The sequence below is a fragment of the Babylonia areolata genome, chromosome 15 (genome assembly GCF_041734735.1).
Source record: "Babylonia areolata isolate BAREFJ2019XMU chromosome 15, ASM4173473v1, whole genome shotgun sequence".
Classification (NCBI taxonomy): Eukaryota; Metazoa; Mollusca; class Gastropoda; order Neogastropoda; family Buccinidae; genus Babylonia; species Babylonia areolata.
In genome coordinates this window covers 23,091,325-23,116,967 of record NC_134890.1, presented here as the reverse complement: position 1 = coordinate 23,116,967, position 25,643 = coordinate 23,091,325, and the positions used below count along the sequence as shown (strand labels likewise).

At 43.0% G+C, this 25,643-nt stretch overlaps 1 protein-coding gene across 1 annotated transcript in view; it reads left to right on the top strand.

Annotated features, from left to right (window-relative positions):
- Positions 1-24,526, top strand: part of LOC143290499 (uncharacterized) — a 57,179-nt gene extending 32,653 nt beyond the window's left edge. Inside the window, exons 20-45 of the mRNA XM_076599996.1 lie at positions 401-508; positions 1,066-1,119; positions 2,643-2,741; positions 3,606-3,704; positions 4,320-4,373; positions 6,372-6,425; positions 6,702-6,917; positions 7,274-7,327; positions 8,171-8,224; positions 9,955-10,116; positions 10,825-10,932; positions 11,178-11,285; positions 12,009-12,116; positions 12,572-12,679; positions 13,577-13,630; positions 14,517-14,570; positions 15,677-15,784; positions 17,064-17,117; positions 17,753-17,824; positions 18,337-18,417; positions 19,166-19,228; positions 20,436-20,456; positions 21,343-21,475; positions 22,026-22,210; positions 22,568-22,762; positions 23,305-24,526. Coding sequence (XP_076456111.1) covers positions 401-508; positions 1,066-1,119; positions 2,643-2,741; positions 3,606-3,704; positions 4,320-4,373; positions 6,372-6,425; positions 6,702-6,917; positions 7,274-7,327; positions 8,171-8,224; positions 9,955-10,116; positions 10,825-10,932; positions 11,178-11,285; positions 12,009-12,116; positions 12,572-12,679; positions 13,577-13,630; positions 14,517-14,570; positions 15,677-15,784; positions 17,064-17,117; positions 17,753-17,824; positions 18,337-18,417; positions 19,166-19,228; positions 20,436-20,456; positions 21,343-21,475; positions 22,026-22,210; positions 22,568-22,762; positions 23,305-23,451 — 2,553 coding nt within the window. The 3' untranslated portion in view covers positions 23,452-24,526. The remainder of the gene's footprint in view (positions 1-400; positions 509-1,065; positions 1,120-2,642; positions 2,742-3,605; positions 3,705-4,319; positions 4,374-6,371; positions 6,426-6,701; positions 6,918-7,273; positions 7,328-8,170; positions 8,225-9,954; positions 10,117-10,824; positions 10,933-11,177; positions 11,286-12,008; positions 12,117-12,571; positions 12,680-13,576; positions 13,631-14,516; positions 14,571-15,676; positions 15,785-17,063; positions 17,118-17,752; positions 17,825-18,336; positions 18,418-19,165; positions 19,229-20,435; positions 20,457-21,342; positions 21,476-22,025; positions 22,211-22,567; positions 22,763-23,304) is intronic.
- The last annotated feature ends 1,117 nt before the right edge of the window (positions 24,527-25,643 follow it).

Sequence of the window (25,643 nt, the reverse complement as noted above, 5' to 3'; positions counted from 1 at the left end):
ATTATTATTATTATTATTATTAGCATTTACGCCTAAGCTTGAAAATAAGCCCTAGGTGTTTACAAATATAACACATTAGTAAATATCAGAAAGGAAAAAAAAATAACACAAGATATGCGCATGTCCACACACATGTCATAGCACACAATCAAAAATACTACACAATCAGAAATACAACCAACAAATTCAGAAACAATCAAGACTCACTCATTCACCAGTAGTCATTTTACTTCATACTGGAAAGGTATGAGCTGTTGAGAATTAATCCGGAGGGGAAACGGTGGGTCTTCAGCCTAGATTTGAAAGATTGCAGCGAAGATGAATGACTGAGGAAGGCTGAGGAAGTTGATTCCAAGAATGGGGGGGCCTAAGGACGAAACGTTCTTGTTTCTGTTGACAGGGGTCTGTCGGACGTCCAGGAGCCCAGGGCAGCGTGGGTCCTATCGGCGCTCGTGGAGAACGTGGACCTGACGGACCTGAAGGACCTGTTGGACGACCTGGCAGCCCTGTCAGTATCACACTAGTGTCGTGTGTGTGTTTGTGTATTGTTGTGTGTTGTGTTGTGTGTGTGTGTGTGTGTGTGTGTGTGTGTGTGTGTGTGTGTGTGTGTGTGTGTGTTTTCCCTCTATCTCTATCTGTGACTCTGTCTGTCTGTCTGCCTCTCTCTCTCTCTCTCTCTCTCTCTCTCTCTCTCTCTTTCCACACTCTCATCGTCTTTCTCCACAAGTTCTCACAGTATTACTCACTGTCTCTGCCTTTCGCTGACTTCACCAGTCTGTCTGTCTGTCTGCCTGTCTGTCGGTCTGTATCTTTCTGCATCCCCCCTCTCTATTTTTCTCTACCCACCTTCAGTGTAACTCACTGTCATGCACGCATGCAGGCAGGAAAGTACAACGTTCGGAAGGCCCCGCTCTTGTTGGAGAACATAAATGATTCCGCTCTGGAAATCTGAATAATTGGATCGGACGGTATGTATATTTCAGTTGTTGAAACGAGGAATGATTGATTGATTATTGATTTATGAACAATTTGATTGAACCATTGATTGATTGATTGATTGTACAGGGCAAACAAGGTCAAGCAGGACCAGTCGGTATTGCCGGAGAGGCTGGATTCCAGGTAATGGAAAAGCGTAACTTGTGTGCCTTTTGAAATGATAATAATTATGCTTCTGTTTCTACCAGCACTACTGCTACTACTACCTACTACTAATTATGATTATGAAAACAACAACAACAATAGTACACACACACGCGCGCGTACGCATAGGCATGTAAACACCCGCTTACACACACACACACACACACACACACACACACACACACACACACACACACACAGAGAGATATATATATATATATATATATATATATATATATATATATATATATATATATATATATATATATATATATATATAATACATATATATAAACATGGATACTTTGTTGGAAGGAAAACAAAAACAAACACGAAACATGAAGACGGACGACTGTTCTTCGTTACATCTCGTCTGCTATTCAGTATTTGTCACTAGCGCACTCTTGACTGTAACGAGATAGTCATTGGCTGAAATCGTTAATAGATAAGACCAATGGAATTCTGTGACACAATATTCATGTATTTCATTCAAAAGAAAATGACTTTACATCGCTACCCCCGATTAATTAAAGGATACACATTTTGTCCATGAGGAAAAGGTTGTCGTATAGAAACAAATGACATTTCTTACAGTTTAGTCAATGGTTTCATTACTTTGCTGAAATTGAAAAACACGGTAGCGTATGCAGCACTGACGTGAAGTTGTGTACCTTGTGAATGGAGAAAGTTGCTACCCTTTACTATTTATTAATCATTTTTTTGCTGAAACTGAACTCTTTATCTGTAATATGAAGATAACTCTTTCTGGTTGTACGCAATGCCTTTCACTGGTAAATGATGTCGTTCAAAATATGTATGTATCACTGGTTGTCTAATTAGCCTGACACGAATTTTTGTGGTTGCGTCACGTAAAGCCAGCCCTGTATAAGATTGAACGTGAGGGATGTAGGTATATTTTATGAACGTTGAAGAGGAAGAGGTGAGGGGGTGGGGAGAAGGAAAAAGAAGAAGAAGCAAAGGAAGACGAAGAAGAAGAAGAGAAAACAGAAGTAGTAGAAGAAGTAGAAAGGAGAGACCTATACATATTTATATTGTATACAAAAAGTCTCTAATAATGATAGTGATAAAGTATTTTACTTATATGGTGCAAACTCCCCATATATAGACTCTGAATGCCTCATATGAAATATTACATATTCAATAGTGCAATTATTCAAAATAAGAGCACATAAGTACACAGAAGTGGGGAAAAAAACCCCACAAAATATGTAACCACCAATACAAAACTACAAATCCCTGATATGAATAATCGCAGAAAAAAAGGGGTTAAAAAGGCACAAAATACACCCTGCACACACACACACACACACACACACACACAAAGAAAAAAAAGAAAGAAAGAAACGAGCACTCAACTACTCGTAAGTTTTTGACATGATGGTCTTGACTGCCCCACCCCCCACTCCCCACACCGCTCTGCCCCCCCCCCCCAACCCCCCACAGTAAAGCGGAAACCTGACGGTGATGCGCGTTGTCCACAGGGATTGCCCGGGCCCCAAGGTCCTGCTGGACAGTCTGGAAGCCCCGGCCCCCGGGGAGAGTCAGGACTTCCTGGAGAGGGTGGATTACCTGGAGAGGCTGTAGGTGTTCTTCTGCCCTCTATCTCTATCTGTGCTGTGCCTCTGTCTCTCTCTCTTTCTCACTCTCTGTCTCTGTCTTTGTCTGTCTGTCTGTCTCTCGTTCTCCGGAAGAATGGGCCATGACTAAAATCTTAATGCTTGAATAAAAAACGTTTTGAGTTCTGAGTTCTCTGTCTCTGTCTCTCACTCTTTCTCTCTCTCTGTCTCTGTCTCTCTCTTTCTCTCTGTCTCTCTGTACTTATGTTGTTCGTCTTTTTCGTGGGACAGAATTTATTCATGCAATGTCATGCTTTTGTATTGAGTATTTGTTATGTTTTCCCTTTCCATGAGGGCAGGATGAAAACAAGCCATTTGTGCTTATTCCTTTTTTCCCTCAATAAGAAAAGATTCGTTCGTTCGTTCGCTCTCTCTCTCTCTCTCTCTCTCTCTCTCTCTCTCTGTGTCATCTTCCACCCTCTCTCTCGTGTTTCTCCCTCTCTCTCTCTCTCGTTCCTCTAGATTAGATTTTAACGACCTATTAGGCCAACACTCTAAAAGGCCAAGCTGTTCCGGGCGTAGATGTGTTGGTTCTGTAAAACAACAACAGCCATAACAACAACAAGAACAAACAAACAAAACGCATCTCTCTCTCTCTCTCTCTCTCTCTCTCTCTCATTCTCTCTCTCCCCTCTCTCTCTCTTTCTCTCTCTCTCTCCCTCTCTCTCTTTCTCTCCCTCTCACTCCTATTCCCTCTCTCTCCCTCTCTCTTTCTCTCTCTCCCTCTCTCTCCCTGTCTCTCTCTCTCCGTCTGTGTGTGTGTGTGTGTGTGTGTGTGTGTGTGTGTGTGTGTGACTAAAAACGTCCCTCTTTGTTCGTGGTGGGCAGGGCGAGCGAGGGTTCCCAGGAGAGCCAGGACCGCAGGGATCCCGCGGTGTCCCCGGCGAAAGAGGCCTCGCAGGGCCCACCGGCAACCCCGGCAGAGAGGTAAGCGTCGACAGGGACAGGGAGTGGGGCCGGGGGGAGGGGGGCGTGGGGGGGGGAGTGGGACGGGACAGGGGGGGGGGGAAACGAGGGGACGGGGAAGGAGACTCTCCATTCACATTTGCTAGAACTGTATCGATGATGACGGTGGAAACTGATGCTGATGATGATGGTAATGATGATGATGATGATAGTAATGATGATGATGTTTATGGTGATCATAATCATAAATCTCTTTCTCTCTATCTCTCGTGTCTCGTTTCTCTCTCTCTATCTGTCTCTCTGTTGTGTCTCTGTCTCTTTCTCTCACTCTCTGTTGGTCTGTCTCTCTTCCTCTCTCTCTCTCTCTCCTCTGTCTCTGTCTCTCTTCTCAGTTTGTCTGTCAATCTCTCTCTCTCTCTCTCTCTCTCTCTCTCTCTCTCTCTCTCTCTCTCTCTCTCTCTCTTTCTCTCCGTTCTCTACATCTGTATTTCTTTACCTCTTCATCAGTTTATTATTCACCCTGTCTGTCAGTATGTATGTATGTCCACATATCCATGTGTAGATCCGTCTGTGACCTTGCCTGCTGATTAATATATTTTCATCATGCTGATTAATTCCTTCATGTGTTTATTGCAGGGCCCTACTGGACCCCCTGGGCCCCGTGGTCTGGATGGCCCAGCCGGTGAAGTGGTAAGTTCTTACCCCTTTCAGTTTTCCCTCACAGACAAAAAAAAATTGAGAAATCAGTAAAGATATGGTGATACCTTAATCCCTCCGAACCATCCGCTGTACCAACCACCCCACGTCCCCATTCCATGTGCAAGTAATACATGTGATACGTCTTCCAGGTGATCACAATTGCGAAATGAAAGTGACATTTTCATTTTGGGGGGTTTGCAAGTGTTACTGTTCACTTCAGTTCAGTTATTCAAGGAGGCGTCACTGCATTCGGATAAATCCATATATATGTATACGCTACGCCACATCTGCGAATACGCTACACCACATCTGCTAAGCATAAGACCACACAACTTGACCTTAAGGGCTCATTGCCGATAGGTCGTTAAACTCAACTCTACCTGCTAAGCAGATGCCTGACCAGCAGCGTAACCCAACGCGCTTAGTCAGACCTTGAGGTGAAAAAAGTGCATAATGGATACATCGTTAAATTAATGGCTGAATAAATACACAAATAAATAAATGAATAAATATATACACGAACAAACGGATAACACACACACACACACACATATATATATATAGATATAGATATATAAGCAGATCTTAAAATGAAATAAGATGCGGGAAAAGAATTTTTTTTTATTTTTTAAAGACAAGAGAAGACGAATTCTTTTTTTAAGAAAGGTAAAGTAGTGTAGAGTTTTGGGTTTTCCCCTTTCATTACGAAAACATAATGTTTGTATGGCTGGTACTGTAGGGTTTGAAAGTATTATTTTAAATGCATATTGATGCTAACTGGTTAGCAGTTAGGCTAGCCTCCAAAAACCAAAAGGTGTTGGAGTATGAAACTGAATGAAAATGGCCCTTGAGGTCGCCCTACTAGGGACAAACCTCATGAACAAAGAAAGTGACGGTGTTTTTGTACTGTTCATGTTTTGCAAGGGATGAGTGTATTGTCGCTTTTTGACTCACTTATGTAAACAAAATGATTATGTTTTGACCCGGTGTTCGGTTGTCTGTGTGTGTGTGTGTGTCCGTGTGTCTGTGTGTCCGTGGTAAACTTTAACATTGACATTTTCTCTGCAAATACTTTGTCAGTTGACACCACATTTGGCATAAAAATAGGAAAAATTCAGTTCTTTCCAGTCATCTTGTTTAAAACAATATTGCACCTCTGGGATGGGCACAAAAAAAAATAAAAAAAAGAAGCCTAATTATATGCAAACTGCATTTACTGTTATATTTATATTTTTTGTATTCTCTAAACTTGGCACTTTGACTTCTTATTCTGACACAACAACAAGAGGAGTCATTATTATCATTTTTTGTTCAAACAGGAACTTCTTTTGCTAAGCATGGAATTTTTATTTATTTTGCAAACGTTTTGGTGCAGATAGTAAAAAAAGGGAAATTACTCTGTAATTAATGCTAGGGGACTTAATTTATCACAAGTGAGTCTTGAAGGCCTTACCTCTCTTGTTTGCAATGCACTGTGGTATGTATGATTTTGTAAATCATTGTTTTGTGAAACATTGTAGTGTTTTTTGTTAGTAAGGTTTCAGCGAATGAGTGCAGGTGTTTGTTTTGTAATACATTGTGGTATGTTACTGTGTACGGTTTGAGAAAATGCATGCAGGTATTTTTGTAATTCATTGTGGTATGTTTATTTGTTTGGTTTGAGAGAATGAGAAGGAGTGCATGTAGTTTGTAATACAGTGTGGCATATATCTCTGTACTGTTTGAGTAAATATGTACATGTGTTATTTTTTTTTTTTGCAATGCATTGTGGTGTGTGTGTGTGTGTGTGTGTGTGTGTGCGTGTGTGTTCGTGTAGGGCTTGAGTGAATGGGTGGAGGTATTTTTTGTAATACATTGTTCTACAGATGAGTGATGTTTGATAGAATGAGTTTCAGATATGTTAGTAATGCATCGCGGTGTATGCGTATAGGGATTGAGAGAATGATGAGTGCAGGTATGCTTGTAATACATTGCTGTGTATGTGTGCAGGGCTTGGGCGGTGAAAACGGTGTTCCTGGACGTGTCGGCGAGCGTGGACCCCCTGTGAGTAGTATGCCCGTGGCGGAAAATTGTAGCCAAAAAGAACAAAAAAACACAGCTGAATGTTGAGCACAATGATGGAACTCACAACTCCACCACGTTACACACCACACCACCTTACTACACCACACCATCACACTACACCACACCACACCATCACACTACACCACACCAGACCTGACCACGCCATCTCACTACACCACACCACACCACACTACACCATGATGATGCCGATGATGATGATGACGATGATGATGACAACGACGACCTCCCCTCCAGGGACCCCAAGGAGAGGCGGGCCGGGAGGGCGATATCGGTCCTCAGGGAGAGCGGGGCCCCTTGGGTCCAGGTGGACATGCTGGCCCCGCAGGGTTGGCTGCCGAGAAGGGAGACCGCGGAGCCCCTGGTAACCCCGGAGCGGAAGGACCCCCCGGACCCACAGGACGTCCTGGACCTCAAGGTGCCCCTGGACCTCAGGGCAACGTCGGAATCGCTGTGAGTAATTGGGTGGGGATGGGTGGTGTGTGAGGCGGGTGGGGTTGGGGGGTGCAGGGGAGTTGGTATAATATAATATCATACATCTTTATATTCATCCCACTCTTTGGGATGAATGCTGGTGAAGAAGCATAACGTGTGGTTATTTCAGCACTGACGTTAAGGTGTATGTGTAAAGCAGCATTACGTGTGGGTATTTCAGCACTAATGTCAAGATGTATGTGTAAAGAAGCATTATATGTGGGTATTTCAGCACTGACGTGAAATGTATGTGTGAAGAAGCATTATGTATGGGTATTTCAGGGCTGATGTCAAGATGTATGTGTAACAAAGCATGATGTCTGGGCATTTTTCAGGGATTACCCGGAGAAGCTGGAGCCGCAGGAGCAGCAGGTCCCCAAGGAGCTAGGGTGAGTTTTCGACTGATCCACCGAGCTCGAGTTCGATTCTCGTCAAGTCAGTTTGTGTGACGTGACTCCAGGCTTTGCCTGCCTGTGTGCATTTGTGCAACCATACTGTGTGTGTGTGTGTGTGTGTGTGTGTGTGTGAGAGAGAGAGAGAGAGAGAGAGTGTGTGTGTATGTGTAAATGTGTGTGGTTTCTTGTGTGTGTGTTAAAGAATCAGTATTCATTGTCAGCATTTGTCACGGTATAGCCTGAACACACTCAAAATGCACCCACTCCAAAAGTTTAGCAACCAATACAGTTATGAGTGTCTATATGTCTACCCATAGAAACGGGTGATTTTCAGACCAAGAAAAAAAACCCAAAAAATCAACAACAACAATAACAAAAACACAAAAAAGCTCACAGTCACAAAAGAGGAACAAGAAGAAGGAGGATTTATGAACTAGAAAGAAAAACATTTTTTCTACTTCCTTGCATCGTTTTCCTCCATTTTCCTTTCTTTTCTTGTCTTTTTTTTCATAACAATCACATACATTCTAGTAAAAAAAAAAAAAATTAAAAAGGGAAAAAAAGGACCATATTGTTTGAAGTTGTTGGGATGAATGCTGGTAAGAAGATTGTGTTGTGTGAGGTTGTTGCTGGAACAAATTCTGCAAAGACGACCATTTGTGATTGTCATGTTGAATTTTGGTATTAAGACCATGTTTTGTGATCTTGTTGAGTTGAATTCCGGTAAGAAGATCATGTTGTTTGAGATTGTTGGGATGAATTCCAGTCAGAAAAAAAAATGCTGTAGAGTTGTTTGGATTGATTGCGATAAAAAGAGTGTGTGTGTGTGTTGTGCAGGGTGACACTGGTGAACGTGGATTCCCTGGAGAAGCTGGCATCGCTGGCGAACCCGTGAGTTAAAAAACAAACAAAGAAAAATAACAAAAAAACAAACAAACAAACAAAAAAAACCCCAAACTCTGTTGTCTGTGTCTCTCTCTCTTCTTCTCTGTCTCTGTTCTTCCGTCTCTCCCTCCATTCTTCTTTCTCTCCCTCTTCTTGTTTTTTTATCTCTTTTTACTCCCCTCTCCCTTTATCTCTGTGCCTCAGTATTTCTTATCCACTGCCTCTCTGTATCTCCCTCCACCCCGCCCCCCCCCACCCTTGACATCCCTCCACCCCCTGCATTATGCATCCGTTTATCCACATTCCATCTCCTTCCTCTTACCTGCCATATTTGTATGAGGACTAGAGGCTGTTGTTATGAATACCACACTTACTTCTCTCCAGGAACACGAGGCTAAATCGAAAAAGACGATGGTTTTAGAAATTCTGCCAGGACACGCGAATATCACGTTTGGGTATTTATTTATTCAGTTATTTATTCACTCACTTATATATTTATTCATTTATTCATTCAATTATTCATTAATTTATCTATTTATATATATATATATTTATTTATTTATGCGCTTTTAAACTCTGCCAGGGCACGAAGCTAAGCGATGACCGAAGGTTGAAGTTCAGTTTTGTCTGCCAAGGCACAAGAACTGAATCATGAACAGGAAGGTTTTCATGTTTCAACTGTGCCAGGGTTTCGTGCTCAATCGTAAATACGAGGAGCTGTAACTCTGCCAGGGCTTTTGGGCTGAACACGTAACCTCCCTGTGCCTCCCTGTGCCAGACACAGAATACAAAATGCGAAAGAAAACGTGAGCACGAGCCATAAGCCATGATAATGATACTGATAATAATGATGACGATGACGATGCAGTTTGACTCTCACGCCTCCAAAGCAGGGAGGTAATGGTGTTTACAATATATATATCTCTCTCTCTCTCTCTATCTATAGAGAGAGAGAGAGAGAGAGAGAGAGTTATGCCTAACATAAACATACACACATTGAGCACATCATACGCGATACAATATATATAAAAAAGTTATGCTTAACATAAACATTCACACATAAAGCACATTATACACGAACAAGTGTGAGCACAATGGCGAACACACCTGCACATGACATGCACACACATGCTCAGCAAACGATATAGAAGCCTTGTAGGCACAAGGGAAGAAGTATAGTATGTTTTGAGAGACCTTAAAAAAAAAAGATTAAAAAGTGAACAGGGAAATCCACGTGAAGGACCGGCAAGGCCAGTTTGTACCACACTACTGGGTGTAAAGAGCACTGACCTTTTGTTTCTTAAGGGAGCTGTCAGCACTTTACGATTGGACAGCCAAGGGGAAAAGATCAAGGAGTACATGATTACCAGAAGTTTGTCAGAAAAAGCATGTGGGTGCAATATGGCGTGTGGTATTAAAACACATGGTAGCTAGTTTCGTAATCCCTGTTGTCTGCCTGTGCCCATGTCTCTTCTTTTCTGTCTCCGTCCGTCTGTCTCTCCCTCCATTCTTCCCTCCCTCTTTTTATTTATTTATTTATTTATTTTATCTCTCTTTACTTCTCTCTCCCTTTCTCTCAGTGCTTGTATATTTCTCACACCCTGTCTCTCTGTATCCCTCCCCACCCCCTCCCTCTCAGTGGGAGATGGGGGGGCAGCCTTTGCCGTTTCTCTCAAGACAAAGACACGACGATCGTTGACCTCCATTCAACGTGCTTGGTTTTTGCATTGCGGCAGGGCAAACCAGGGCAGAACGGAGCCAAGGGAGAGCGTGGGGAAGCAGGACTCTCAGGACCTACAGGGCAGCCTGGTCAGCCTGGTCCTGTGGGGCCTGCAGGACTGAACGGACCTCCAGGTCCTATGGGCGCCAGGGGATCCCAGGGTGTTCCCGGAGAACGAGTAAGTGAATCTGTTGGGTATGGGCTTTACTGACAGATCACATGGAAAACGCGTGGTTTTTGTTTTTTGTTTGTTTGTTTTCTTTCCAGGCTTCTTCCTAATGGAACGCACATCCGTTGTTGTTGTTTTGTTCGCTATGCTGTTTCTTACCCTTCTCTCAAAAGCTCTTTGAGAACTCATTTATTTCTGGCCGTTCTAATCAGTTAATAACTCCTTGCCTCCACTTTAAGGATTTATTCAAAAGTTTACTTCTTCTGTTCTTATTATTTTTAAACGTTCACATGTTCATATGCCTTGAGCGGCCAAGGTGTGATTGAGTGCGCGCGTGTGTGTGTCTATATCTTGTGTGGAGTGGGTAGGTTTGTGGGTAGGAGTTTTAGCGGGAGGATTTGCGCGTGCAGGTGTATTCATGTGTATTCAGTATGCATACATCATTGTTTTTTGTTTTTTTTATCGTATATCTAGCCATCTTGACATTGCCAACCCCCACCACCCACCCCTCCTTCTCCACCCCCCTCCCTTGTCTAAGAGAGCTTTATTGATAAATGACCTGAAGGCTGGATGGTATGGACAATGATAAGGATGTGTGTGTGTGTGTGTGTGTGTGTGTGTGTGTGTGTGTGTAATATGTCAGGGTCAGTTTGTGTGTCCCTTGATCTCTTTCTCCATCCTCAGCTCTAACTCTGTCTGTCTGTTACCGTCGTGCAGGGAAGCCCCGGACAGACCGGCCAGCCAGGTATGCCAGGCGAGAGTGGTTCCCCAGGACGGCCGGGCGCCAACGGACTCCCCGGTGAACGAGGACAGCCCGGATTGTCGGTAAGTTCCGTGGACGGTGGCAGAATCTGATTCTTGTGTGTAGGGACCTGAAATGATATGACTACAGTTTTTTTCTTCTTCTCTTTTACATCACCAATTTCATTATTTTATTTGTTGTTTGCATTTCAGTTGTTGTTGGGAGGCGGTGTTTTTTGTGTGTATAACAATACCGATGCTGTTGCTTTATAATCCTCTACAACAGGGGGCAAAGAATTTTAGTTTTCTTGGTTCTTGTGTGTCCCTAGGGGCCTGCTGGACCCCCTGGCGTGACGGGAGCTCAAGGAGAACGCGGAGCACCAGGTTTCTCTGGAGCTGCTGGAGAGCCCGGACCCCCTGGTCCCATCGGTAACCCTGTGAGTACAACCAGCGTCTATGTTGTGTGCGTGTGGGGGTGGGGTCGGGGGTGGGAGGGGGCATGTGTGTGTGTTTTGTGTGTGTGTGTGTGTGGGGGGGGGCATTCGTGTGTGTGTGCATGTGTACTATACTGTGTGTTTGATGGTTTTTGTTTGCTTCATCCATTTGTTGCTTGTTTCTCATTTCCTTGTTTTTCGTTTCTCTTTCTTTTCTTTTGCTTTCTGTTTTGCTTTTCTTTTTGTCTCATTACCTGCCTATTCAAATACTACCTACCTACATACCCAGCAATGTACCCACATACGTAACTGACCATCGATCCACCGGTTTACCCAATTACCTACATACCCACCACACCCACCGACCATCATAACTACATACCCGCCCTCCTTTCCTACTTATCAACCATTTAGGTCATCCCCGTCCCCTATCCCTCCTTACGGACCCAGCTGCCTTCACACCCACCTATCTATCTTCTTACATACCTACCTACCTACCTACCGACCGACCTATCTACCTACTTACCCTGCTGCCTAACAACATACGCACCCACTTTCCGTCATGTACTGTGTAACATTGTCACATACATTGTCGCTATATATTGTTTGCCTTTTGACAATTTTACTTTTTTCCCCATGTGTCCCCAAGGAGATATTTTGGAATAAAAGTTTGGATCTTGAATCTTGAAGTCTTGTAAATCGACATTTTCGACTTTTTCGAAACAGGGAGAACCAGGTGCACGCGGTGAGAACGGAAAGAACGGAGCCCCAGGAGCGGCTGGTGCCCCCGGACAGCAAGGTCCCTCTGGAGTCCCCGGCGAAACCGGACCCCCTGTGAGTTGGTGTTCGAATCTGTCCTCGGTCTTCTGTGTTGGAATTTGACTATAGTGAGTGTCTTGCCCAAGTTACATAACATATGTACCCCATTTTCTCGACCAAGAGGGTTTAAGGACAGTCGGTGGTGGGGATGGCTCCCAAAAGGCCAACTAGCCCCCAAGGCTGCATCACTTAAGAGTCATAGTCCTCCACAAAAGATTTAGCTGTGAATAGGTTCCCGTAGCAATGGGGGAAAGAAAAAAACATTGATCATACAGATTTCACTTTGCTGTTGGCCCAGCTGTAAAGTTGTGCCAATCTATGACATATATATTTATATTGATATATCTGTGAGTAATAATATTCTTATTCTCGTAAGCTAATGTCAACCTGTGGTATACATAATATATGTATTGGTATATCAGTGAGTATTGTTATTATCATTATTATTATTATTATTATCATCATGTCAGGGTGAGCGAGGCAAGGACGGAGCCCCGGGTGCCACAGGACGGCGAGGAAGCAAAGGAAGTCGTGGAACTCCTGGCGTTCAGGGACCTCCTGGTCTGATGGGACCCTTGGTGTGTAGTCTACCCAGTCCGTGCACGCGTGCGTGCGCGTGCCGGCATACGTGTGTGTGTGTGTGTGTGTGTGTGTGTGTGTGTGTTCTTTGTATCTGTTTGTGTATATGTCAGTCTGTGTCTCTTCGTGTATGTGGGTCTGTGGGGAAAAGGATGCATGAAATATTTACCACAATGCAAATGTATAGGAGAAAGAGAGAGAGATATGGGGGGTGGGGGGTGGGGGGGAGAAATAAAAAGGGAGTGAGAGAGGTACAGTCAGACAGACAGACGGACGGACAACAGACGGACTGATACAGAGACAGACATGAAGACTTATTGAGAAAGTGAGTAAGTGTGTGTTGTTTTTTTTTAAGAGTCGTAAGAGAAGAAAATGTCACTTCAGACATTGAATAAGAACATGAGATCGAATGTGATAACGTTCGACAATAAACGTCCGTTATGCCTTAAATCTAGACCAAAACGGGTATGAACAGAATATTATCACGATTTGTAGCAGATAAAGTAAAATATGACAATAAGCAAATTTAATGTGAAAAAATATATGACAATAAATATATAAAACACACAAAAATATATAATATTAACAGCTTAGTACATGTTCAGCAAATTGCACATTTGTAAAGTTAGATTATTTTCATATCCAAATACAAGGAACGTAAAACATGCTACATATTTCTCACATGCCTGGGTTACAAAAAAAAAAAAAAAAAAAGAAAAAAAGCGAAAAATTTCGTTTAGACAGGCTCAGAATATAGGACGCTAAATTGTGAAAATTACCAATACCCACGGCCACAGGATGCTATGATTATTATGACGATGAATGAGGCATCTTGTTCGAATAAGCACAAAAGAGGTTTGAACCGTCCGTCTTACCTTGCACTTGGTTTTCCCCAGGGACCACCCGGCCAAGTCGGACCTGCAGGAGCTCAGGGCGAACGCGGAGAGAGGGTGAGTGAGAAAATGCGTCACTAAATGTGATGACGTCATGTCTTCATGACGCTAGATTATGAGGTCATTTTTTCCCCTCTGTACAAGTATACTTGCATTTCTAACAAGTAACATGGTATCATGTGTTTAAGATGTGGGATTTTTATATAATGCTATTTCAGTTTCAGACATTGTTTTCTTTGGTCTTGTCTGTCTGTCTGTCTCTCCCACCCCTCTCTCTGTCTCTCCCTCCTCTGTCTCTGTCTCCCTCCCCCTCCCTCTCTCTCTCATCAGTACTTGTGTTATATGAAATGACGCTTGTCACCCCTTGTCCATAGACCCTTACACACACACACACACACACACACACACACAAAGTACCAGCTCAACTGATGATGGCGTGTGTATGGCTAATGGGAGAAAATATACCGTCCTATGTATAATGATCTTCTCATGCCTACTTCGTCTAGTTTCTCATCACCTGCAAAGCCCATTTCTTTCCTGGTAAATATCCCATGCTGATTATTGTGAAGATGAAGAAGAAGAAGCTTGGAAGAAGAAGAAGAAGAAGAAGATGATGATGATGTTGGTATTCGTGACGTAATGATTACTTCCATACAGGGAGAACGTGGCAACATTAGATGAATATGACGATGATGACGATGAGGATGATAGTGATGGCACTCCATGACGTAATGGTTCTTCTTCCGGCGAAAACGTAGCAATAGTAAAGTGATGGTGACGATGAAGACGACGACGATGAAGATGATGATGACGATGACGAAGATGATGATGATGATGATAATGACGATGGTGATGATGATGATGATGATAGTGATGGCAGTGATGACGAACGTGATGATAACGATGATGTCATTCCGTGACGCAAGTGAGTGTTGTCTTTCAGGGAGAGCGTGGCAACAGTGGACCCCAAGGAGCTGTTGGTCCCGCTGGAGCTACCGTGAGTAGAACGTGCTGTGTGCGAGCGCGCGCTCGTGTGTGTGTGTGTGTGTTTGTGCGCGCGCGCGTCTGCGTGTCTGCGTGTGTATCGGTATGTGTCAGTGTGTGTGTTTGTGTGTGTGTGTGTGTGTGTGTGTGTGTGTGTGTGTGTGTGTGTGTGTGTGTGTGTATGTGTGTGTGATAGATAGATAGATAGAGAGAGAGAGAGAGAGAGATACGGATGTTTTATTCAATACAGGCCATGGCCCCTCATGAAGGGATAATGTAACCAAGTTATACAGAGAAATGAAAAACACAAATACCAACTTTATATGTGCATATACAAGCATACATCATTAAACTACATATTGTACTCCTTGAGAGAGATGACTGATTTTTCAAGTATCCTAGAGACAGAGAGAGAGAGAGACAGAGAGAGAGGACTAATTTTTCAAGTACCCAAGGCATTTTAAATTGTTAATATAATGAAAGTAGAGAAAAAATCAATACGTTTTTGTTTCTCTATGTTAAACGCAATTTTTTTTTTCAAAAAATAACAACAACAACAACAAAAAAGGTAAGGAAACGGAAGAGTAGAGTTAATAAAAGTACTTTCATATTATACACTCAGCGATGTGGGGAGACACGTATGCAAAAAAAAAAAAAAAAAAAAAAAAAAAAAAAAACCGAAAGAAATATTGTAGGAATGGATTAAATTTGCAGATGTATGATGAAGCTGTCTGTAACAGTGTCCTGCATGGCATTTACCCAGCGGGAGAAAGTTGCATAGATTAGGGTTAAATGATCAGTGTGAGGGGGATTAGGCACCAGTTCGTCATATAAATGTTTTCATTACGACAACATATTGTCACAAAACATCCTATGAATTTTTTTTCTTCTTAAACTTACATCTTTGGTTTTCAGAGTATTTTATTGCTGTTGGCAATTGTTTTGATCAAGAACGTTACTATTAAAGACAAAAAACAAAAACAAAAAAACAACAAAAAAAAAAACAAACTTGGCTGGCTGCAAATTGCTCAGAATCAAAGTTTCCAATCGTTGTCAAAAGACGACTTCACAGATTAGCAGCACAAAGAGGTCAAGGTCGAGCGCGTGCTGCTGTTGCAGGGTCCTCAAGGTCAGCAAGGTACCGCAGGGCGTGCTGGGAAGAGCGGCGCCAAGGGAGATAAGGGATGGACTGGAATGCCTGGGTCTATGGGCCCCCCTGGACCTCCTGTGAGTTACTGGAACAATGCATCTGTGTGATTGGGGGAGGGAGAGAGAGAGAGGAGGGGAGAGAGAGAGAGAGAGAGAGAGTGAGGTAGAGAGAGAGATGGATTAACAAATTATTTATGTTTCGGCTTCAGAGGGAGACAGAGATTCAGATTTTTTTTTAGTGTTTGGGCAATCCAGAGAGAGAAAGAATGTGTGTGTTAAAAGATTATATATATATATATATATATATATATATATATATATATATATATAGAGAGAGAGAGAGAGAGAGAGAGAGAGAGAGAGATTCACATTTTATTCACGTTTGGGCTACCAGAGAGAGACAGAGATTCACATTTTTAGTGTTTGGACTATCCACAGAGAGAGAGAGAGTGTGTGTGTGTGTGTGTAGTGTGTGTGTGTTAAAAGAGAGAGAGAGAGATGGGGGAGGGAGGAAGAGGGAGAGAGAGGATGGAATACAGAGCATTAGGATACAGATTGTGTGTATATTTTGGGATAGGGAGAGAGAAAGAAAGAAAGCATAGAGACACAGTATGTATGGGTGGTGAGGGGGAAGGAGAAACCGAAAAATCGAGATTGTGTATGGGGGTGTACAGAGAAGAGAGAGAGAGAGAGAGAGAGAGAGAGAGAGAGAGAGAGAGAGAGAGAGAGAGAAGAAGGTTTTCTGTAGTTGCAGAGAGAAGCAGAAATTTGAAGAGACAAAGCAACTAAAACAACACAGAATTTTCAGAGAGAGAGAGAGAATAGGAGAGAGATGGGAGGGGAAAGAGAGGGAAAGGGAGATAGGGACAAGGAGAGAAAGATGCACAGAGAGAGAGAGAGAGGGGGGGGGGAAGAGAGAGAGAAGAAGGTTTTCTGTAGTTGTAGAGAGAAGCAGAAATTTGAAGAGACAAAGCAACTAAAACAACAGAATTTTCAGAGAGAGAGAGAGAGAGAAAAGGAGAGAGATGGGAGGGGAAAGAGAGGGAGAGGGAGATAGGGACAAGGATAGAAAGATGCACACAGAGAGAGAGAGGGGGGGGAACAGAGAGAGGAGAAGGTTTTCTGTAGTTGTAGAGAGAAGCAGAAATTTGAAGAGACAAAGCAACTAAAACAACAGAATTTTCAGAGAGAGAGAGAGAGAGAGAAAAGGAGAGAGATGGGAGGGGAAAGAGAGGGAGAGGGAGATAGGGACAAGGATAGAAAGATGCAGAGAGAGAGAGAGAGAGGGGGGGGGGAATAATATTCTTTTCAAGCAAGAGAGAAAAGAAAGGACTGACTACAACGTGTGTGCTTTCAGGGTCCAATGGGAGACAATGGACAGCCTGGTCCCCCCGGTCCTCCTGGCTCTCAGGTAATCAATCAGTCAATCTATCCATTCAATCAGTCAGTCACCTGATCAATTGATCAACCAGTCAACACATAGACACGTCAATGAATCACTCAGATTCCCTAAAGGGTAGGTAGAAGGAAGTCTGTCAAACTGGTATACCAGTATATTCCATCTATACCTGCGAGACAGGGACCCTCACAAGTGATCTGGAAAAAAAAAAGAACAATTCAAGGCCATGGAAATGAGGAGTAATTTGCTGTACGATCAGCATCAGATGAACCGATCATATCACCAATGGACAAGTGCTCCAGCAACACACTGGACCATAACAACTATCTGTTGACATTGGTTGATTTTAAAAAAAAGGAGAAAATTACGCTGTTTTTGAGCACGTAGGAGACGTACATAAACTTGCACACACACACACATGCACACACACACACACACACAATACACATACACACACATACACACACGCGCGCGCGTGCACACACACATACACACACATTGTTAAAATTTGTTTTCACGGAATGTCTTTTTATGATGTGTTTGAACCCGGGGGTAAAACCTAGCAAGGGGTAGTTTTATAGCGGTTACATCGGAACTCGGTCTCAGTATTGAAGTGATGCAACGGTGTGGCGGTGTCTTGTGTGCAGGGAGGCATGGGATCAAGAGGCCCTCCCGGACGTAATGGTGAAGCCGGAGCTCAAGGCCCCCCTGGCATGATGGTGAGTCTGTCTCTCAGCCTGTCTGCCTGTCTGTCTGCTGATCTGTCTGCCTGTCGGTCTGCCTGTCTGTCTGACTGTCTCTGGTTGTTCATCGATGTCTCCATCTTACCGCGAAACTGATGTATATACAGCGCTCATGAAATCGGGTAATGGGCGAGCTTGCCCGCGCTGTCACACACACACACACACACACACACACACACACACACACACACACACACACACACACACACAGAGTCTTTCTCGATTGCATGCCCAGACATACAAAGGGCACCCCGCCTCTCTCTCTTTCTCTCTTCTCTCTCTCTCTTCTCTCTCTCTCTCTTTCTCTTATGCACAAACATAATGCACACACCTACCCACATCCACCTATCCACATCCACCCCCCCCACACACACACACACTCACATACACACACATATATACTCTCTCGCACACACACACACACACACACACACACACACACACACACACACACTGCCTGACGCTTGCGCTTTTCTGATATTACACAGGGACCAAGGGGACCCCCTGGTTCTACCGGACCGGTCGGTGTTGCTGGACCCCGTGGACCCCCAGGACCTCCAGGACCCCCGGTAAGAAAATAGTAACTCTTTGTGGGTTTTGTTGTTTGTTGGTGTAGTTTTTTTGTTTTTTGTTTTTTTGGGGGGTGGTGGTGGTTGTTTGTTTATGATACGAGATTAAGTAAATCGCAATTCTCTTTGCGGTTTTTTTTTTTTTTTTTTTTTTTTTTGTATAAGTTTTGATTTACTACCGTTCATGATATTTGCTTGCACTAAACGCACGTGTGGGTTAAGGGTGGAGATTGTTTTGTTCCGATCTCCCAGGTCAACATACGCAGACCTGCTAGAGCCTGAAACCCCTTTGTGTGTGTACCACGTATGCGCGTGCTAAAGATGAAACACGCACGTTAAAAATATGATGTAATCCATATCAGCATTTTGTGGGTTATCGCACAAAACAAGGACGTACTTATCATTCACATCCCCAAAGCAGGAGAATGGCTGTCTACAGCCCACTAAAGCATACGAAAAAAAAGAAAAGAGAATAAGAACATGAATAAGAAAAGAAGATAAGAAAAAAAAAGAAGGAAAAGAAGAAACAAAACATCCAGGAGTCATGACCTGGGTGCGGCTCGGCCCCCTTAGAGTGTAAGGAGTTAAGGGCTGAAACACTTGACTGAGGGGGGTAGTCGGGGGTGGGGGTGGGGTGGGGGGGGGGGCTTCTTCTCTGAAGACCTTGTACTGTCCAGCTCCTCCTAGAGTTTCTCAACACTGTTTAATAGCATCACATCATTGCAGTCATGTTGTTTCTTGATCACAGGGTCACTCTGCTGCCTACTCAGGACCCCAGTACGGCGCCCAGAAAGGACCTGACCCGTACATGGTGAGTATGATATAATACCCCACACTATGGAGCTAGCATTTCAAGACAGCTTTCACCCATACACTGCATGCTGCTTGACGAGTGTAGTCCTCCGTGAAGTGGCTGTCCTGTCACCTCACGGAGAGAAGACAGAGCTTGATAAAGCGCAATAGCCGAGTGGTTTAAGCGTTGGACTTTCAATCTGAGGGTCCCAGGTTCGAATCACGGTAACGGCGCCTGGTGGGTAAAGGGTGGAGATTTTTCCGATCTCCCAGGTCAACATAATTATGTGCAGACCTGCTAGTGCCTGAACCCCCTTCGTGTGTATACGCACGCAGAATATTAAATGCGCACGTTAAAGATCCTGTAACCCGTGTCAGTGTTAGGTGGGTTATGGAGACAGGAAAATGCCCAGCATGCATGAACCACGACAGAGTCATCGGCAAGTCGATTTTGGTGGTGTAACGGAAAGAAGAAGAAGAAGAGGCCAGGATATCAGTCACCGTTCTGTATTTGGGATTTGTCTCTTGCAAGTGACTGCATTACTTTGGCTTAGCAAGATCCGTTGCACCATTGACAAGTGCGCTACATTAAAGTAGTGACTGCATTTCAGTTAAAGGCCACACTGATCAGCAGTCGAATGGTTTCAACAATTGTTTGGACGTTTTAAAAACCAGGGCGCTTCAGAAACATGGTGGTGGTGCCAGGCCAGCCCTGTTTTGTGTCAGATGCAATTGCCACTAAACAGTGAAGATTTAGAAAAAAAAAAATTCTGGTCAAACTGTCAGCGTCTCTGTTCAGTGGCTTCTGGTAGCTATGTAAACACAATGCTGGTGTTAGGGGAGCACACTGTACAGGAAAATAATTCATTTCCTGTACAGTTGGATTTTTTTCTGTATATTTAAGTTGTTTGGTGTTAACAACAAGTACACATTGTAGTTCTCTTCTTTTGAGTCACGCAGATAACCATACATGCCTAGCTTTTCGGTCACCAGTAGATATTTTTTTATTGCCACGCTTTTTGACGTTTTAGACTTCGAATACCTGTATTGATTTATGTTTATAAAACAATATACAAACTATTTAGACACTTTTTTGTCTCTGTTGTTCAAATGGCCCGTTAGTTTTATGCCTCATTGAATAGATAGATGGGTAATGTTATATGTATTAGAATGTTGAATATTAATTATTCACAACACTAATATTCTCTGTGTTCCTTTTCTTTCAGCAATATGACCAGCCTCTTGATGTGAGTAAATTATTTATACTTTCCATGCTAGTGTTGTCAAGAAATTAAAAAGAAATATGATGAGAGTTTATAAAACTATCATTAAATGTAGCACTAGCTCTCTCTCTCTCTCTCTCTCTCTCTCTCTCTCTGTGTGTGTGTGTGTGTGTGTGTATCTATCTTTGTATCTATCTTTGATTTATCAGCTATGTTTATATGGGTAGTTTGTTTAAGCAGAATCTTCAGCTGCACGTTGCAACATGAAATGTCCAAATGCAATGTAACTCAACCTGTCCACCAAGCAGACTCTTGAAACAAATTACACACAAAATCACACAAGTTATTCAGTCAGATATTTAATCAGCCAGTCCAGCAAACAAGTGAGCAAGCACCTCTTAAGAACCTACCAGTCAAAGATCCATTCAAACATCGTCACCAGTGTTTAAGATCAAATAAACCATAAGAAAATCAACCAATCAGTCCCAACCCCCCACTTTTCCCAGTGCACGAACCATTCATCCAGCCAGCTATCCAGTCAGCAAAATAGACCTACGAGCCAATCCCAGACCTATAAACCAAAGATCCAATCAGATCGAATCAGATTTGATTTGGTGTTGGCGAATTAAATTTTACGTTGAGTGTTATGTTGCGCCCGAGTTTCTTTTTATGCGTACATACATTACTGTCATTGGTTGGTTGGATTTATGTGCATGGTTATGTATATAAGTTGTCATTTCGGTGTTTAAATGCATGTTTTACATGTCGACTTTTACATTCTAGGGCGTAATTCAGCATGTATGACATGGAAAAGCGCAATATGAATTATGATGATGATAATTATAATCATCATTATCAAGTTAATGCATGAATACATTAATTGATGGCTGGGTGTGGTGGTGTCTTGCAGACCCCAGAGATCTACGAAGGTCTGAACTATGCCAGGGACGCTCTCGCACGCCTGCGCCGTCCTACAGGCTCACAGACAAGCCCTGGGCGTACCTGCCTGGACATCAAGCGCAGCAACCCCGACTTCCCCAGTGGTCAGTAATCATGATACTGTTTGTGCTTATACTGCTAGTACTAATACAACTAACAGAGTGGAGTTATGGCCTCGAGGTAACGCGTCCGCCTAGGAAGCGAGAGAATCTGAGTTCGCTGGTTCGAATCATGGCTCGGCCGCCGATATTTTCTCCCCCTCCACTAGACCTTGAGTGGTGGTCTGGACGCTAGTCAGTCGGATGAGACGATAAACCGAGGTCCCGTGTGCAGCATGCACTTAGCGCATGTAAAAGACCCACGGCAACAAATGGTTGTTCCTGGCAAAATTTTGTAGAAAAATCCACTTCGATAGGAAAAACAAATCAAACTGCACGCAGGAAAAAATACAAAAAGAAAGGATGGCGCTGTCGTGTAGCGACGCGCTCTCCCTGAGAAATCTGTTGTGATAAAAAGAAATAAAAATACAAATACAAATAATGCTAATAAATGGGGGGAAAAAAAGCAAATAATAATTTCAGCATGAAGCTACAATTACTGGCATGAGTGACGGGACACTAAAGGGAATTCCTTCCCTTCCCCACTCTTTTTCAGGTGAGTACTGGATCGACCCCAACGAGGAGAGCGCAATAGACGCCATCTTGGTGTACTGTGACATGGAGTCCATGGAGACGTGTGTCTACCCCAGCCCCTCCACTTTCGGTCGTCAGCAGTGGACGAAGACTTCTTCGGAGGGCGTTGGGAGCCTCTTCATGGAGCAGATGAAGGGCGATGAGGAGGTGAGTGCTTCTTCTGCTTCTTCTTGTTGTGAATTTCATCCAGTTTCTTTCTTTCTTTCTTTTTTCTTCTTCTTCTCGTGAATTTCCTCCAGTTTCTTTCTACTTCTTCGTCTTCTTCTTCTTCTTCTTCCTCATCGCCGTTGTCTGTTTCTTCTTCTTTTTCGTCTTCTTCTTCTCCTCCTCCTCCTTTTTCTTCTTCGTCGTCGTCGTCGTCTCCGTCTTCTGCTTCTTCGTCGTCTTATACTTACTTCCTCTTCTGCTTGTTTGTCATCTTCTTCTGTGCTTCGTTTCATTGTTTTGATTCGCTATCAAACACATTGTATGTAACTTGCCATTCCCGTTCTCTGTTCTACACAGTTCTACTACAAGGCTGAGCAGGAGCAGGTCAAGCTGCTTCAGCTGCTGTCGGAGAGAGCCCGCCAGACGCTGACCTACGACTGCCTCAACACCCAGGCCAGTAAAGCCCGCCTCGTGCTGGCCAATGGGGACGAGCTGGAAACCTCTAAGCCCAAGTACAAGAGGTCCACCCGCATCAGAGTCCAGAACAGCTGCGTAAGTGTAATTATGTGTCCTTTTCTTCTTCCTCTACTTCTTCTTCAAGACCACATAGCGGAGCTGGGGCCAGCAGAATTGAATACACCACTCGGAGAGTGCGTGCATGTCAATGCCCAACCTGTCAGATGACACAATAAGAGCTGCTGCAGCTACAAGTTTGTTGCTTTGTGCACGTGTGTTGTGCTTTCACTGAGTGTGCTTCGGTCTTTGGTAATGTGCAATTGGATGTAAAGATGAGTGATTGAAAAACACCACAGTGGTAATGCTGACAGATGATTTTCGTGAGATCACTAAGGTGAATAACGTAAGGCACTGGGGTTAATATCTGGTCAATAGGGTAGTGGTACAATGTATGATTATTATGATAGAGTGCTTTCCCATTTTACTAGGGTGTCACTTGCATTTATCGACAGGATGACAGATGCTATGGTCTTGTGCAAGAATCTGATGAGGAGAAAAAAAGATAGGTATACTGTTTGTGTTAAAACTTGTCTTGAATGCCACATATTTTGACGCTGTGCTCTGATTGACTGTTACAGGCTAATGACAACCAATGGCACTCCGCCGTGTTCGATGTCCGCACCAACAAGACTGATATTCTACCAATCACAGACATTCGTCTATTCGATGTCGGCCGCCAAAACCAGCAGTTCGGCATTTCATTGGGCCATGTCTGCTACAGCTAAAACTCTTCAGGCTCTCTCTAAAATTCTTTTTTTTTCATTATTATTCCTTTGGGGACAGATAGCTCTGATGATCGAAGGAGATTTTTTCTGTTTTCCAAAACAATGTTCTAAAGAGGTAAGATAATGAAAATTAGCGTTTTAAAAGAAAACGTTTTGCGGGTTGGGAGGTATGGGAGTGGGAGAGCGGACATTGTGATGATTTTTTTTTTCTTGATGAATTGTGAGAAAGATTGATGACTATTGTGCCTTATCGAATTCCGTCCACATCTTGTACAATGCGTGTGTGTCATCATCCTTTTTATGGTGCTATTTTCTTTTTCATATGTTTTTTTTTTTTTTATTCTCCTCCTCTGCTACTACATTTGAATGTTAGTTTATATGATCCCCACCCCCACTATCAAGTGATTTCCTACATAATTCGTCTCTTTGCTAACCTGCTTGATTTGAAAAAAAAACTAAAAAAAACCACCACCACCACCATCCATTCCAGAGGGACAGAAACAGTGTGTCCATAAACTGCACCATCTGCTGTGAGTGTCAGAACTGTGTGCTGTGTTGCGACAGGATAGGATCCATCCTCTGGCAACATAATGTTCACTGTTTATCCAGTAACAACATCACGAAGCGTTCTTATTGGTACATCCGATGATAAGTGTTTCAGCATGGAATATCAGAATACAGTGTCCCATCCAACATATGTCACTCATGTAAACGACCCAGAAAACCACACAAAGGAATACAATGCCTGTCTTCGATGACGATGTTAGCAGCTGAAACGTGACACCAAAGGGCATAGTCTGTACTTTTTCTTTTGACTTTTTTTTCTTCGTTCGATAGTTAAATCATACAATGTTTGTATTGTTTGTTTGTATGTCTCGTATTTTTTGGGTGTTGTTGGCAAGTTAATTTCTAAGGGAGTTGTTAAATCAAGGGATAGCAAAATCGTCGTGTTCTGTATGCTGTGTTTTCATTCATTCTTCTCTTTCTATCCGTCTTCCTTTTGACATTTATGCAATCATGACAATGTGCCGCCGACTCGCTTTATTTTGGAAATAAAAACTTTATCACCTGTTCAGCTGTGTGTGAAATGTCTCGGTTGGCATGTTCTCTCTCTCTCTCTCTCTCTCTCTCTCTCTCTCTCAGCGCGTTAGGTTACCCTGCTGGTCAGAAAAAAACATGTCTTTTATCTCTCTCTCATATATATATATATATATATATATATATATATATATATATATATATATATATATATATATATATATATTCCTAACTCTCTGGCGCAAATCTGACAGACATACCCCAGCGGAACTTCCGGAATGCTGTCCAGGCTTTTCCATGCAAGATGCTATCGCAGTTCCGCTTGTATCTGTATACTTTTTGTGCCCCCCCCCCCTCTCCCCCCATAATTCCAACATCTAACCGATTCTGTAACGGCGTATCTAGCTCACCTATGCACACAAAGATGGAAAAAAAAAATATATATATATACTTCTCACCCCCGTAAACGAAGTATGGCTGCCTACATAGCGGGGTAAAAACGGTCATACACGTAAAAGCCCAGTCGTGTACATGCGAGTGAACGTGGGAGTTGCAGCCCACGAACGACGAAGAAGCTATATCTCTCGAATTCACCCAATCCCGGTTCATATCTTTCACTGACAACAAAACATTACGAACAGGAAGATAGACAAGTGATTTCTTTTGTGATTGCAACATAATCGATATTACATTTGAATGAGCTAACGATTATCACAGTGAGAAGGTCTGGTAACATCAAGTTCGTTAATCTGACAATAACGGCTACTGCTCAATATGACATAATAAAAATTTATTAAAGACTAATGAAAGAAAATGATGGCTCCTGCTCAATACGACCTAATAAAACAATGATAAATGACTAATAAAAGAAAATGATGGCCACTGCTCTGTAGTGTACTGTACTCTGCTGTATTATTCTGTACTGTAGTGCATTCCACGACTACCACATTGCACTGCCTCTGTTTTGTGCCGCTCTGCACTAAACTATGCAATACTAAACTGCGTTGTACTCTACTGTATTGCAATGCTCTGCACTGTACTGTACAGTACAGTGCAGAACAATACATTACATCACAGTACAGTATGGCGCTGTGCAGTACAACACAGCACAGCACAGTACAGTCCAGCACAGTACATCAACACATTACAGCAAG